The 12934-nt window shown below is 45.1% G+C and overlaps 1 protein-coding gene across 1 annotated transcript in view; it reads left to right on the top strand.

Annotated features, from left to right (window-relative positions):
- The window catches only part of LOC139279471 (metallophosphoesterase MPPED2), a 221330-nt gene that overhangs the window by 201399 nt on the left and 6997 nt on the right, over positions 1-12934 (top strand). The window contains exons 4-5 of the mRNA XM_070898601.1: positions 5826-5941; positions 11368-11481. Coding sequence (XP_070754702.1) covers positions 5826-5941; positions 11368-11481 — 230 coding nt within the window. The remainder of the gene's footprint in view (positions 1-5825; positions 5942-11367; positions 11482-12934) is intronic.

Here is a 12934-nt window from a genome sequence, read left to right as displayed (position 1 = left end):
TTTGTGGTGACCTTTCGAGCATCTGCGGTGACCTTTCGAGCATCTGGGGTGACCCTTCGAGCATCTGGGGTGACCTTTATCATGGTAGTCAGGTGGGATTAAAAGGATGTGAGATGGGACACAAAGCTGTGCGGTTGCTGCAGGGAGTGGCAGCATAGTAGTTATGTTACTGGATTAATAATCCAGAGGCCTGGACTAATGATGCTGAGACATGAGTTCAAATCCCACCATAGCAGTTGGTGAAATTTAAGTTTAGTTAATTAAATAAATCTTGAATGAATAGCTCGTGCCCATAAAACTACCGGATTGTTGTAAAAACCCATCTGAGCATATTCACAGGTGCATTCATTACACACGGAAAGGGACGATAGTGTGACTAGTTGAGAGCTGGCACGGGCTCGATGGGCTGAATAGCCTTCTGTGCTGTTTTTAAAAAAAAACTTGGTCCAGCTAAGTACTGTGAAGACCGAAGTCATCGTCTTCGACACACCAGCTCCCTGGCCTCTCGTATCTCATGATGAACCAGACTGTTCACAACCTGTGCATCACATTTGGGAACTGGAACAAATCCGTTCTCTTCACTTTTACCCCTCCAGCTTCTAACCACCACCATGCCAGAAAACAACTGGGAAGCTAAACATTTACTGCACTGAAAACTTGGGCAGCACTCTCGCCTCTCAGTCAGAAGGTTGTGGGTTCAAATCCCACTCCAGGGACTTGAGCAAATAAATCTCGGCTGATACTCCAGTGCAGTGCTGTGGACGTAAAAGATTTTGGCACTATTTTGAAGATGAGCAGGAGAGTTATCCCCGGTGTCCTGGACCAATATTTATCCCTCAATCAGTATCACAAAAAAACAGATTATCTGGTTATTATCACATTGCTGTTTGTGGGAGCTTGCTGTGCACAAATTGGCTGCCGCGTTTCTTACACTACAACGGTGACTACACTTCAAAAAGTACTTCAATGGCTGTAAAGCGCTTTGGGACGTCCAGTGGTTGTGAAAGACGCTATATAAGTGCAAGTCTTTCTTTTCCTTACATTTTTGTGCAATTTTTGGCGCGTACTAACTATTTCTTTGCGATATATAGTGGAATGAGGGAGTGTCATGGTGAGTGGCTTTTGAAGATTATTTTTGCTGAGATGTGGTTATGTGGAGCTTGTTTTGGCAGAACGAGATTGGGAGATAAGTGCATTTGTCCAGTGTTTTCTCACGTAAAGGAAACACCTCACAGCATTCAGCAACCAGCAGCCTCGGGAAGGAACGGAAGGAAAGTAGATCAAAGGAGCAGTCAAAGCAAAGTTGGGTTTTTTTAGCGAGCTTTTGAAGACAAGGAGGAAGACAGCAGGGCAAAGTGATTTCTGGAAGAAAGGTCCAGAGGGTGGGCGGGAATTAGAAAGCAGTGCAACACAATGGGCTAGAAAGTCAATTTTTGGTGAAAACGGTATTTTTTCCGCTTCCACGTCGCTACCGCTACGAAACCTAAAATTCGGGCCTCAATTTGCGCAGCGGTAAAAATCAGTGTTGCACGAGGATTCGCGAACCGCGAATTTTCTACAACTTTTCTCCGAGGCCGATACCGCTGCGAGAGAGGCCTTGGGAGGGCACGAAACACTAAATAAAAATTGCAAAAAACAAAACATCACAAAACATTCACAAGACACTTAAGTATCAAATTGCGGAAAAATAATTTAAAATACAAAGTTTAACTTATCTTTTTTGCAGGTCTTCACAACTGCCGCTGTTCCAAGGGCTGCACGCAGGTTTTTTCTTGGCGGTTTTTTTCGCGCAGAGTGCAGGTGCACGCTGAGCCAAATTTTTGGCGAAAGCGCTATTTTGAGTCTTGCACAGTGGTGGTCGTTCCCCCCAGGGGTATTTGAAAACCGCGGCACAAGGCCTCTCTGAATTTTCCGCTGTACCGTTTTCTGCCAAAAACAGCTAAATATTGCCCAAAAACACGGGTGCAAGGTTGGCAAATCTTTAGCCTTTTAAAGACTTCCAACAGTTAACGGATGTAAAAGGCACACATTTATCAACAACTCTCATCAGTTGCTACACGGAAGGTGCTGTTTCCCAATGGTGTCAGCTGTGGCTCAGTGGCTAGCACTCTCTCTCGCCTCTGCGTCAGAAGGTTGTGGGTCCAAGTCCTCACTGCGGAGACAGAATCTAGGCTGATGCTCCAACGCAGTGCTGAGGGAGCGCTGCACTGTCGGAGGTGCCGTCTTTCGGATGAGATGTTAAACCGAGGCCCCGTCTGCTCTCTCAGGTGGATGTAAAAGATCCCATGGCCACTATTTCAAAGAAGAGCAGGAGAGTTATCCCTTGGCCAATATTTATCCCTCAATCAACATCACTAAAACAGATTGTCTGGCCATTATCACATGTGGGAGCTTGCTGTGCATAAATTGGCTGCTGCGCTTCCCACATTACAACAGTGACTACACCTCATTGGTTGCGAAGTGCTTTGGGATGTCTGGCACTCATGAAAGGCACTATATAAATGAAAGTCTTTATTTATTTTAAACATTTCGTTTACTGTATAAGAAAATCGTCTTGAAAGGATTCAAGTACAAATGGTGAAGACTGATGTCAGATTTACTGATTTCCAGTTCATGTCAAGTATATGCATTGGATTCTCAGAGGTGGATGGAGAGTTAGAACGCAGCATCCAGCCTATTCCCTCTGCCATTACTGTAAATACAATCATAAGAAATAGAATATCATATCTAACATTGTAACCTTGGCCTTACACCCTCTTTTTTGTATTCAGTGGAACAGTTCCCTTCCCTGAAACCCAATCAGATCTTAAGGCTGAAGTGTGTCAATTAAGTGTTTTGAAGACTTGTGATTGAATATTGACAGAGAGGTCAAATGGATTCTGTTGTAAAGGTACAATCAGGATGCTGCAATCTCAACCTTCTCGAGTGAGGACGGTTTATTGTTAGCTCTAACCCTCTCTACAAAGCATCGAGTTAAGATAAAATAGCGGGGGCACAGAAAGGGACATGCCAGCATTTGTTCATTTCCTCTAACGTTGACTGGGCTCGCTGCAACAATCCCGTGTCCTTCTGCAGAAGATAATTCGTCAGGAATTACCCCATTGCAGGGGGAGTTTAAAACCCCAATTACATAGGGGAGGGGAGACTGCTTTAATCTTTCAGGAGGGCAGTCGATTTTTGAAAAATCAAACCTGTAGCAAAGATTAAAAGGTGAGCAACCTAGACACCATGCTGAAAGATTTACAAGTGGCATCTAAAGTGTCTTATGTTTCTGAGTTTGTGTAGGTGTGTGTTTGTGTGTGGGTGTGTGTTTGTGTGTTTAGTGTATGTCTGGGTTTGTGTGCGCGTATGTGGGTTTGTGTGTGTGTTATTGAGTGTATAATGTGCGTGTGTGTGTTATTGAGTGTATAATGTGCTTGTGTGTGTTATTAAGTGCCTGCCAGTTGCCTTGGGTTGGTTTTGTACACCTGTTGATGACTCGGTTCAGAGTGCCATTGGTGACTACACAGGAGCGCATTACCTGATCTGGGAAACCCCAGTGAAGATGAAAATTCCATCTTATTTACAATGGGGCTAAAATTCCGGCCTCGCCGGGTGTGTACAAAGTGCAGACGGACTCGACGAGTCCTCTCAAAAGCCGGTTTTCGGGGCACGATGTGCATGTGCAAAAAATCGGCTTTTCCGATCTGTCAAGATTTCTCTTGACAAATCCTCCGCATTCCCGGGAGAAGGATATTTATGCGGGAGAGATTGGGCTATTTGCCTAACTCTGCCCAGTGAATGTCCTTCAAACTCTTATGCCTGGTAAAAGCAGGCACATAGCTTACTTTTACCAGCGTAAAAATTTTAAAACATATAAAGATTAAATTTAAATACACATTTTTATGTTAAAAACCCTGTCTATTAAGCTAAGTTTATTTTAAACCGTATTAAAACACATTGAAAAAAAAATTCAAAAAATATTTTTTTCTCTAAAACATTTAATTAACTTTAATTTCAATTAATTTTAAATATGTGATGTGTTTTATTTATTTATTATGCTGTGTTTATTGTCTTAGGGGTTTATTCTCATTGATAATAATGGGAACTCGATTGCAGTGATTGGTAATCCAGGCCCACGTGATTCCAGCTTTCTCGTAACTACGGGGAAGTCCTGTCCCTGTACGCTATGCATCGAATGAAGGCTTCCGACCAGAATCGAAGGCACCACCGGGACCACTGGGTACTTTGGCAAAAAAAATTTCGGGTCGGAGGCATTCGTCTCAAGGAAGCCTCCAACCGGAATTTTAACCCCATTGTGAAGTGTGTGTGTGTTTGTGTACGCGTGTGTGTTATTGTATGCGTGGTTGGGGGGGTGGGGAGGGGGGTGGGGGTTGTGGGTGTAATATATACGCAACTTTTTTATTCATTCATGGGATGTGGGCGTCGCTGGCAAGGCCAGCATTTATTGCCCATCCTTAATTGTCTTTGAGAAGGTGGTGGTGAGCTGCCTTCTCTACAACTGAGTGTCTCGCTAGGCCATTTCCAAGGGCAGTTAAGAGTCAACCACATTGCTGTGGGTCTGGAGTCACATATAGGCCCAGACTAGGTAAGGACGGCAGATTTCCTTCCCTAAAGGGCTTTAGTGAACCAGATGGGTTTTTATAACCATCCGGTAGTTTCTTGGTCACCATTACTGACACTAGCTTTTTCTTCCAGATTTATTGAATTTAAATTCCCCAGCTGCCGTGATGGGATTTGAACTCACATCTCCGGATCATTAGCTGCTCTTGGACATCTTGAAGCATAGGGGGGAGTGAGCAGGAGAATGGGGGTTAGACTAGCTGGTCCATGTGGAAAGAAAGACCAGTCTGAACTCGATGGGCCGAATGGCTGTGGCGTTCTGTGTTTCTCCAAAATCAGTTACAGAATGTTACCAGTATGACATTTCCAGGTATCTGCGCTTTTTGTTCAACTTAGTCACATCCTAGAAATTGTCATTTTGACAAAAGGTCTTTCGGAATAAATACCGGACTTGCGAAAAAGACTATGCTAGTTTTATATTTTTTTTAAATGGTCCCCGTAATGTATATACCTGTGAGTATGCTCACAGGTTGGTAGAGCTGTTGAGTTGGGACTGGTTTAGCCAGTCACATGATGTTCACAATTCTCAATAAAACCCCAGCCAGTTGGGTTCAGGGGATCCACGATGAGGCAGGTGGTTGTGAGCCTGGTGGATGAACTCATAATGAATGTATAGTGCGATTGTTAAACCTTTTGCTGATAAACCAACTAGTTCTTAATAGCAATGTGTTCTTAAGCAAAGAACCCATGAAGCAAATACATTACAGTCCCTAGTTTAAGGCTTCATTTTAACCTGGGTATCGCTAATTGAGAATTAGTAGTAGCATGGAGAGCTTCCCAAGTCAATGTTTTAAGGCAATTTGATAAAGCATTAAATGGCGGAGCAGGCTCGAAGGGCCCAATGGCCTACTCCTGCTCCTATTTCTTATGTTCTTATAATGAATGAACATGAAGGAAAGTGCAGAAAGATTCAAGGCGTTGCTTGACTGGGTCATCAGAAATCAAGAGAGCACAAGTCTGGGCCACTCGGATCGATCGGAGCTTCATTTGGTGAGCTGTAATGAGTTTGGGGTTCAGGCGTGTGAATCAACATTACTGCAAGAAACCAGGCACATGTTATTTCTCAGGCTCAGAGAGTTACACACTCCATCTCTACCATGTGGCCCGCCTCATGGGACAAGATCACTCCCATTTAGGTGTGAGGTGGAGGGGGTCATGCAGGCACCCCACAGCACTGACATTATTTGTTCTCTCTCTTGCAGGACACCATGGTTTAACGGCTGGGGCTTCAACCTACCCAGAGGCCAGTCTCTGCTGGACAAATGGAATCTAATTCCAGAGGGTATTGATGTTCTCATGACTCACGGGCCACCATTAGGTAAGTGGTTAAGACGGTTTTAGTAAGTCCAAACGCATCTCAGTGGGAAGCACTCTCGCTGTGCTGTGCCACAAGGTCGAGGGTTCAACTCCCACTCCACGGGACTTGGGCACAAGGTTTAGGCTGTCACTCCAGTGGGGTACTGAGGGGAGCGCTGCACTGTCTTTCAGATGCGATGTTAAAGCGAGGCCCCGTCTGCCCTCTCAGGTGGATGTAAATCACACGGCACTATTTCAGCAAAGAGCACGGAGTTCTCCCTGGTGCCCTAGGCCAGTATTTATTCCTCAGTCAACACTCATAAAACCACACTGTCCAGTCATTATCACACTGTTGTTTGTCCAACCATTGAAGTACTTTTTGAAGTGCAGTCACTGTTGTAATGTAGGAAATACAGCAAACTCCCACAAACAGCAATGAGACAACTGACCAGATCATTTATTTTAGGTGTTGATTGAGGGATAAATGTTGTCCAGGACACTGGGGATAACTCCCCTGCTCTTCTTCAAAATTGTGAGTAGGGGATCTTTTACATCTCCACGAGAGAGCAAACAGGTCATCGGTTTAACATCTCATCCGAAAGACGACAGCCTGTCAACCGAGATTGATGTCCTCATGTCCCTGGATGGGGATTTGAACCCATGACCTTCAGACTCACAGGTTTCAGCTGTGGCGCAGCTGAAACCTGTGATGTACAAAGATGGAACTCCTCTTTCCATGAAAACTTCCACATTTTCTCCATCGTGAGCAACAAAATGGCACCTGAGCAAATCCCACAATTGAAGGCACATGTTCGTGCGATTTCCTGATGCATTTTTCATGTAAAAAAAATGAGATTTCAGGTCCACGGGTTGTCAGAAAGTTATTTTCATTCCTGTAAGTGACCTTAAAATTCTCTAACCACCTATATATATATATACAACAACAAAAACTTGTAGTTATATAGCACCTTTAACGTAGTGAAAAGTCTCACAGGAGTATTATTAGATAAAAACTGAGCAGCGTAAGTAGACAGGTGACCAAAAGCTTGGTCAAAGAGGTAGGTTTTAAGGAGCATTTTGAAGGAGGAAAGAGAGTTAGAGAGGCGGAGAAATTTAGGGAGGGAATTTCAGAGCTTGGGGCCCAGGCAACAGAAGGCACGGCCACCAATGTTTGAGCGATTATAATCGGGGATGATCAAGAGGGCATAGAAAAATAGAAAATAGGTGCAGGAGTAGGCCATTCGGCCCTTCGAGCCTGCACCACCATTCAATAAGATCATGGCTGATCATGCACCTCAGTACCCCTTTCCTGCTTTCTCTCCATACCTCTTGATCCCCTTAGCCTTAAGGGCCATATCTAACTCCCTCTTGAATATATCCAATGAACTGGCATCAACAACTCTCTGCGGTAGGGAATTCCACAGGTTAGCAACTCTCTGAGTGAAGAAGTTTCTCCTCATCTCAGTCCTAAATGGCTTACCCCTTATTCTTAGACTATGTCCCCTGGTTCTGGACTTCCCCAACATCGGGAACATTGTTCCTGCATCTAACCTGTCCAGTCCCGTCAGAATTTTATATGTTTCTATGAGATCCCCTCTCATCCTTCTAAACTCAAGTGAATACAGGCCCAGTCGATCCAGCCTCTCCTCATATGTCAGTCCAGCCATCCCGGGAATCAGTCTGGTGAACCTTCGCTGCATTCCCTCAATAGCAAGAATGTCCTTCCTCAGATTTGGAGACCAAAACTGTACACAATATTCCAGGTGAGGCCTCACCAAGGCCCTGTACAACTGCAGTAAGACCTCCCTGCTCCTATACACAAAACCCCTAGGTATGAAGGCCAACATACCATTTGCCTTCTTCACTGCCTGCTGTACCTGCATGCCAACTTTCAATGACTGATGTATCATGACACCCAGGTCTCGTTGCACCTCCCCTTTTCCTAATCTGCCGCCGTTCAGATAATATTCTGCCTTTGTGTTTTTGCCACCAAAGTGAATAACCTCACATTTATTCACATTATACTGCATCTGCCACGCGTTTGCCCACTCACCTAACCTGTCCAAGTCACCCTGCAGCCTTTTAGCGTCCTCCTCACAGCTCACACCGCCTCCCAGCTTAGTGTCATCTGCAAACTTGGAGATATTACACTCAATTCCCTCATCCAAATCATTAATGTATATTGTAAATAGCTGGGGTTCCAGCACTGAGCCCTGCGGCACCCCACTAGTCACTGCCTGCCATTCTGAAAAGGACCCGTTTCTCCCGACTCTCTGCTTCCTGTCTGCCAACCAGTTCTCTTTCCACATCAGAACATTACCCCCAATACCATGTGCTTTAATTTTGCACAACAATCTCTTGTGTGGGACCTTGTCAAAGGCCTTTTGAAAGTCCAAATACACCACATCTATTGGTTCTTCCTTGTCCACTCTACCAGTTACATCCTCAAAAAATTCCAGAAGATTTGTCAAGCATGATTTCCCTTTCATAAATCCATGTTGACTTGGACTAATCCCGTCACTGCTTTCCAAATGTGCTGCTATTTCATCTTTAATAATTGATTCCAACAATTTCCCCACTACTGATGTCAGGCTAACCGGTCTATAATTACCCATTTTCTTTCTCCTTCCTTTTTAAAAAAGTGGTGTTACATTAGCTACCCTCCAGTCCATAGGAACCGATCCAGAATCCATGGAATGTTAGAAAATGATCACCAATGCATCCACTATTTCTAGGGCTACTTCCTTAAGTACTCTGGGATGCAGACTATCAGGCCCCAGGGATTTATCGGTCTTCAATCCCATCAATTTCCCTAACACAATTTCCCGCCTAATAAGGATTTCCTTCAGTTTTATCTCGGGGTGGGGAGGTGGCGGGGGAGGGGAAGGGGTTGTGGGGCTGGAAGAGAATACAGAGATGGGGAGGGGTGAGGCCATGGAAGGATTTGAAAACAAGGATGAGAATTTTGAAATCGCTGCATTGCTTAACCAGAAGTCAATGTAGGTCAGCGAGCACAGGGATGATGGGTGAGCGGGACTTGGAGCGAGTTAGGACACGGGCAGCCGAGTTTTGGATCACCTCGAGTTTACGGAGGGTAGAATGTGGGAGGCTAGCCAGGAGTGCATTGGAATTGTCAAGTCTAGAGGTAACAAAGGTATAGATGAGGATTTCAGCAGCAGATGAGCTGAGGCAAGGGCAGAGACGGGCGGTGTTATGGAGGTGGGAATAGGCGGTTTTAGTTATGCTGCGGATATGTGGTCGCAAACTCATTTCAGGGTTAAATATGACATCAAGGTTGCGAACAGTCTGGTTCAGCCTCAGACATATAAAGAAAAGATTTGGGCTGCGCATGTGCACTTTGGACGTCACGTGACCACATATGCAACCATCCCGTCACACAAAATATAAAATAAAACCAGTCATTGCAGTACAGGAAACACTGCCCAGCAGAAAATCACATTCCCAGCTCTCGATTGTGAGCAAGCCTTTGTCTTAGTGGTAGCATTCTCCTCTGGGCGTCAGTCGGTGCAGGGTTTGAAATAGCTCCAGACAGCCCCGGTGGGTAGAGACCGGATTTCCTGCTCTGAGTTCTGGGTTGACACCCAGCGGGATGCTTGTTTCTGGCGGGTGACCTTCCCTCATTGTATTGTACAAGCGGAGTCTCTTCACATGCTAATCATCTCCAGTATCGAGGCATTGACCACGCTCGACCAGCTCCGGTGGGCGGGCCACATCGTCGGGTGCACGCGGAAGCCAAGTACAAACAGCGGAAGGAGCGCACGACAACCCAAGCACCTCACCCACCCGTCCCTCCAACCACTGTCTGCCCCACCTGTGACAGAGACTGTAGATCCCGCATTGGACTCATCAGTGATCGTAGAACTCATTTTAGTGTGGAAGCAAGTCATCCTCAACTGGGTGACTGCCTTAGAAGAAGATTGCACAAGTCCATAAAACCCTCTTCCTGTGTAGACTAATCCCCTATCAGCTGGTTTAAAGAGGGTTACAGCTCCTGGATGGATCATTCATGTTGTGACCTGTCGGACTGTTAAATCAGTCTGCGAACCCTTCCACTATTTCACACCATTGTCCATCAGAAGAGTATGAAGATACTGAAACTGCATTTTGTAAGAGTAATTACACTTTGTGGCCTTAGAAGAACCAGTTACAGAAGAATAACACACTGCATGCAACAATCATGTTTATTACATATTTAAAAAATACCATACCTTATAACCTCCCATGGCGCACAGGAGATTTGCTCATTTCTGGCTGTAACTTGTCATAGAGGTGGTAACTTAGCCAGTGTATCTCCAGTGTATTGCATTTTAATCAGCCGCCAAATCCTTGCACTACGTCGCACTGTTCTCCGAGGGAGGATTGTGAAGATACAAAAACATCAAAAACAAGTGTGTGCATGGCCAGAGAGATCTGGGGGTATATGCGCACAAATCATTGAAGGTGGCAGGGCAGGTTGGGAAAGTGGTTAAAAAAGCTTACAGGACCCTGGGCTTCATAAATAGAGGCATAGAGTACAAAAGCAAGGAAGTTATGATGAACCTTTATAAAACACTGGTTCGGCCTCAACTGGAGTCTTGTGTCCAATTCTGGGCACCGCACTTTAGGAAGGATGTGAAGAGAGGGTCTCGGAGAGGGTGCTGAAAAGATTTATGAGAATGATTCCAGGGATGAGGGACTTCAGTTACATGGAAGACTGGAGACGCTGGGATTGTTCTCCTTGGAGCAGAGAAGATTGAGAGGAGATTTGATAGAGGTGTTCAAAATCATGAGGGGTCTGGACAGAGTAGATCGAGCGAAACTGTTTCTATTGGCGGAAGGGTCAAGAACCAGAGGACACAGATTTAAGGTGATTGGCAGAAGAACCAAAGGCGACATGAGGAAAAAAGTTTTTTTACGCAGCGAGTGGTTAGGATCTGGAATGCTCTGCCTGAAAGTTTGGTGGAGTCAGATGCAATTGTGGCTTTCAAAGGGGAGTTGGATAATTACCTGAAGGAAAAAAATGTACAGGGCTACGGGGAAAGGACAGGGGGGTGGGACTAGCTGAGGTGCTCTTGCAGAGAACCGGCACGGGCCGAATGGGCTGCTTCTGTGCTGTAACCACTCTGTGATTCTGTAAACTTCTGATTGAGCTAAGAATTGTCAAAGAGCAATTGGACTTTGTGACTTTAGCAGAACAGGTTACAGATGTGTGTGAGGATCCTGTCCTTTCAAAAAATATATACAGTACTCTCCAACATGGGAGCTGTGCTGGTTTCTGGCTGTCACGTGCCATAGAGGCAATAAATTAGTCAATGTATTTCCAGTGAAAGTGCATGTTTACTAGCAGTAAATGTAGAGTCAGCGCGTTGTAGCTCCATTATTAATCGGTGCCATTCAATAGGAATCCTCTTCCATGGCGTATTTTCTCATTTCAGTTTCTGTTTTCAGGTTTTCGAGACTGGGTTCCCAAAGAGTTACAGAGAGTTGGCTGTGTGGAACTCCTAAACACGGTGCAGAGGCGAGTACGACCGAAACTGCACGTCTTTGGAGGAATTCACGAGGGTGGGTGACCCTTCTTAATCCCAAAATCCATTGTTATATCTGCTTGTTCACAGGATACGGACAACCTGAGTACTGCATGCAGTTCTGGTCACCACAGTACAGGAAAGATGTGATTGCAATAGAGAGGGTACAGAGGAGATTTATGAGGATGTTGCCGGGACTGGAATACTTTATGAGGAAAGATTGCATAGGCTGGGGTTACTTTCCTTGGAACAGAGGAGGCTGAGGGGAGATTTAATTAAGGTGTATAAAATTATGTGGGGCCTAGATAGAGTGGATAGGAAGGATCCATTTCCCTTAGCAGAGGGGTCAACAACCAGGGGGCATAGATTTAAAGTAATTGGTAGGAGGTTGAGAAGAGATTTGAGGGGAAATGAGTTCACCCAGAGGGTGGTGTGGGTCTGGAACTCACTACCTGAAAGGGTGGTAGAGGCAAAAACCCTCACCACATTTAAAAGATACTTGGTTGTGTGCTTAAAGTGCCGTAACTTACAGGGTTATGGACCAAGAGCTGGAAAGTGGGATTGGGCTGGATAGCTTTTTGTCGGCCGGCGCAGACACGATGGGCCGAAATGGCCTCCTTCCCTGCTGTAAATTTCTGTGATTCTATGATTGGTGGTTAGTGAGCATTTCCTCTTGTGATATATTCACAGAGCACAGCACACACAGCTTCCTAACATGGCAGGCAGCTCTCTCGGAAGCCTCCAGAAATCTGCCTGGTTCTTTTTAATCATTAACTCTGCAATTGCAGTACACAATTCGTCCACATCCACAGTGTGGAGCTACAAACTTTACAAGCTTACAGACATGACACCTCTCTTGAGCGATTCCTTCTTTTACACAGCTTGCTAGGCCACTTCGAAGGAAGTTAGCGGACAACTCTTTAGGAGTGGGACTGGAATCGGCGGACGGGAGAAGCCGGTTCCCTTCCCTCAAAGGCACTAGTTGGGTTTCATGACAAGTTGGCAGCTTTCCTGGTCATTTTTCTGATGTGGGCTCCACAAATTAGCAGCTTCACAGCTTGCCATGGTGGCATTTTGAACTCTTGATCTCTGGGTTACTGGTCCATCACTATGACAACTCCGGTACTGTACCCAAACAACAGGGCTGCTGGACTTTGTTTGATGTTTTAACCCTTGCCCAGTACTATTGGTAATGAAGAAAAAGGAAAGACTGGGCTATTTCAGAGGATAGTTAAGAGTCAACTTAACAATCTGGAGTCACATATAGGCCAGGCCATGTAAGGAAGACAGATTCCTTCCCTAAAGGACATTAATGAACCAGATGGGTTTTTTTTACAACAATCCAGGGGTTTCATGGTCACCATTACTGATACCAGCGTTTTAATTCCAGATTTACGTTTTAACTAAATTTAAATTCCTCAGCTGCCATGGTGGAATTTGAACTCATGTCCCACAAATCATTAGTCCAGACCTCTGGATTATTAACCCAA

Source organism: Pristiophorus japonicus, chromosome 14 (assembly GCF_044704955.1).
Source record: "Pristiophorus japonicus isolate sPriJap1 chromosome 14, sPriJap1.hap1, whole genome shotgun sequence".
Taxonomy (NCBI): Eukaryota; Metazoa; Chordata; class Chondrichthyes; family Pristiophoridae; genus Pristiophorus; species Pristiophorus japonicus.
This window is presented reverse-complemented; position numbering and strand designations above follow the sequence as displayed.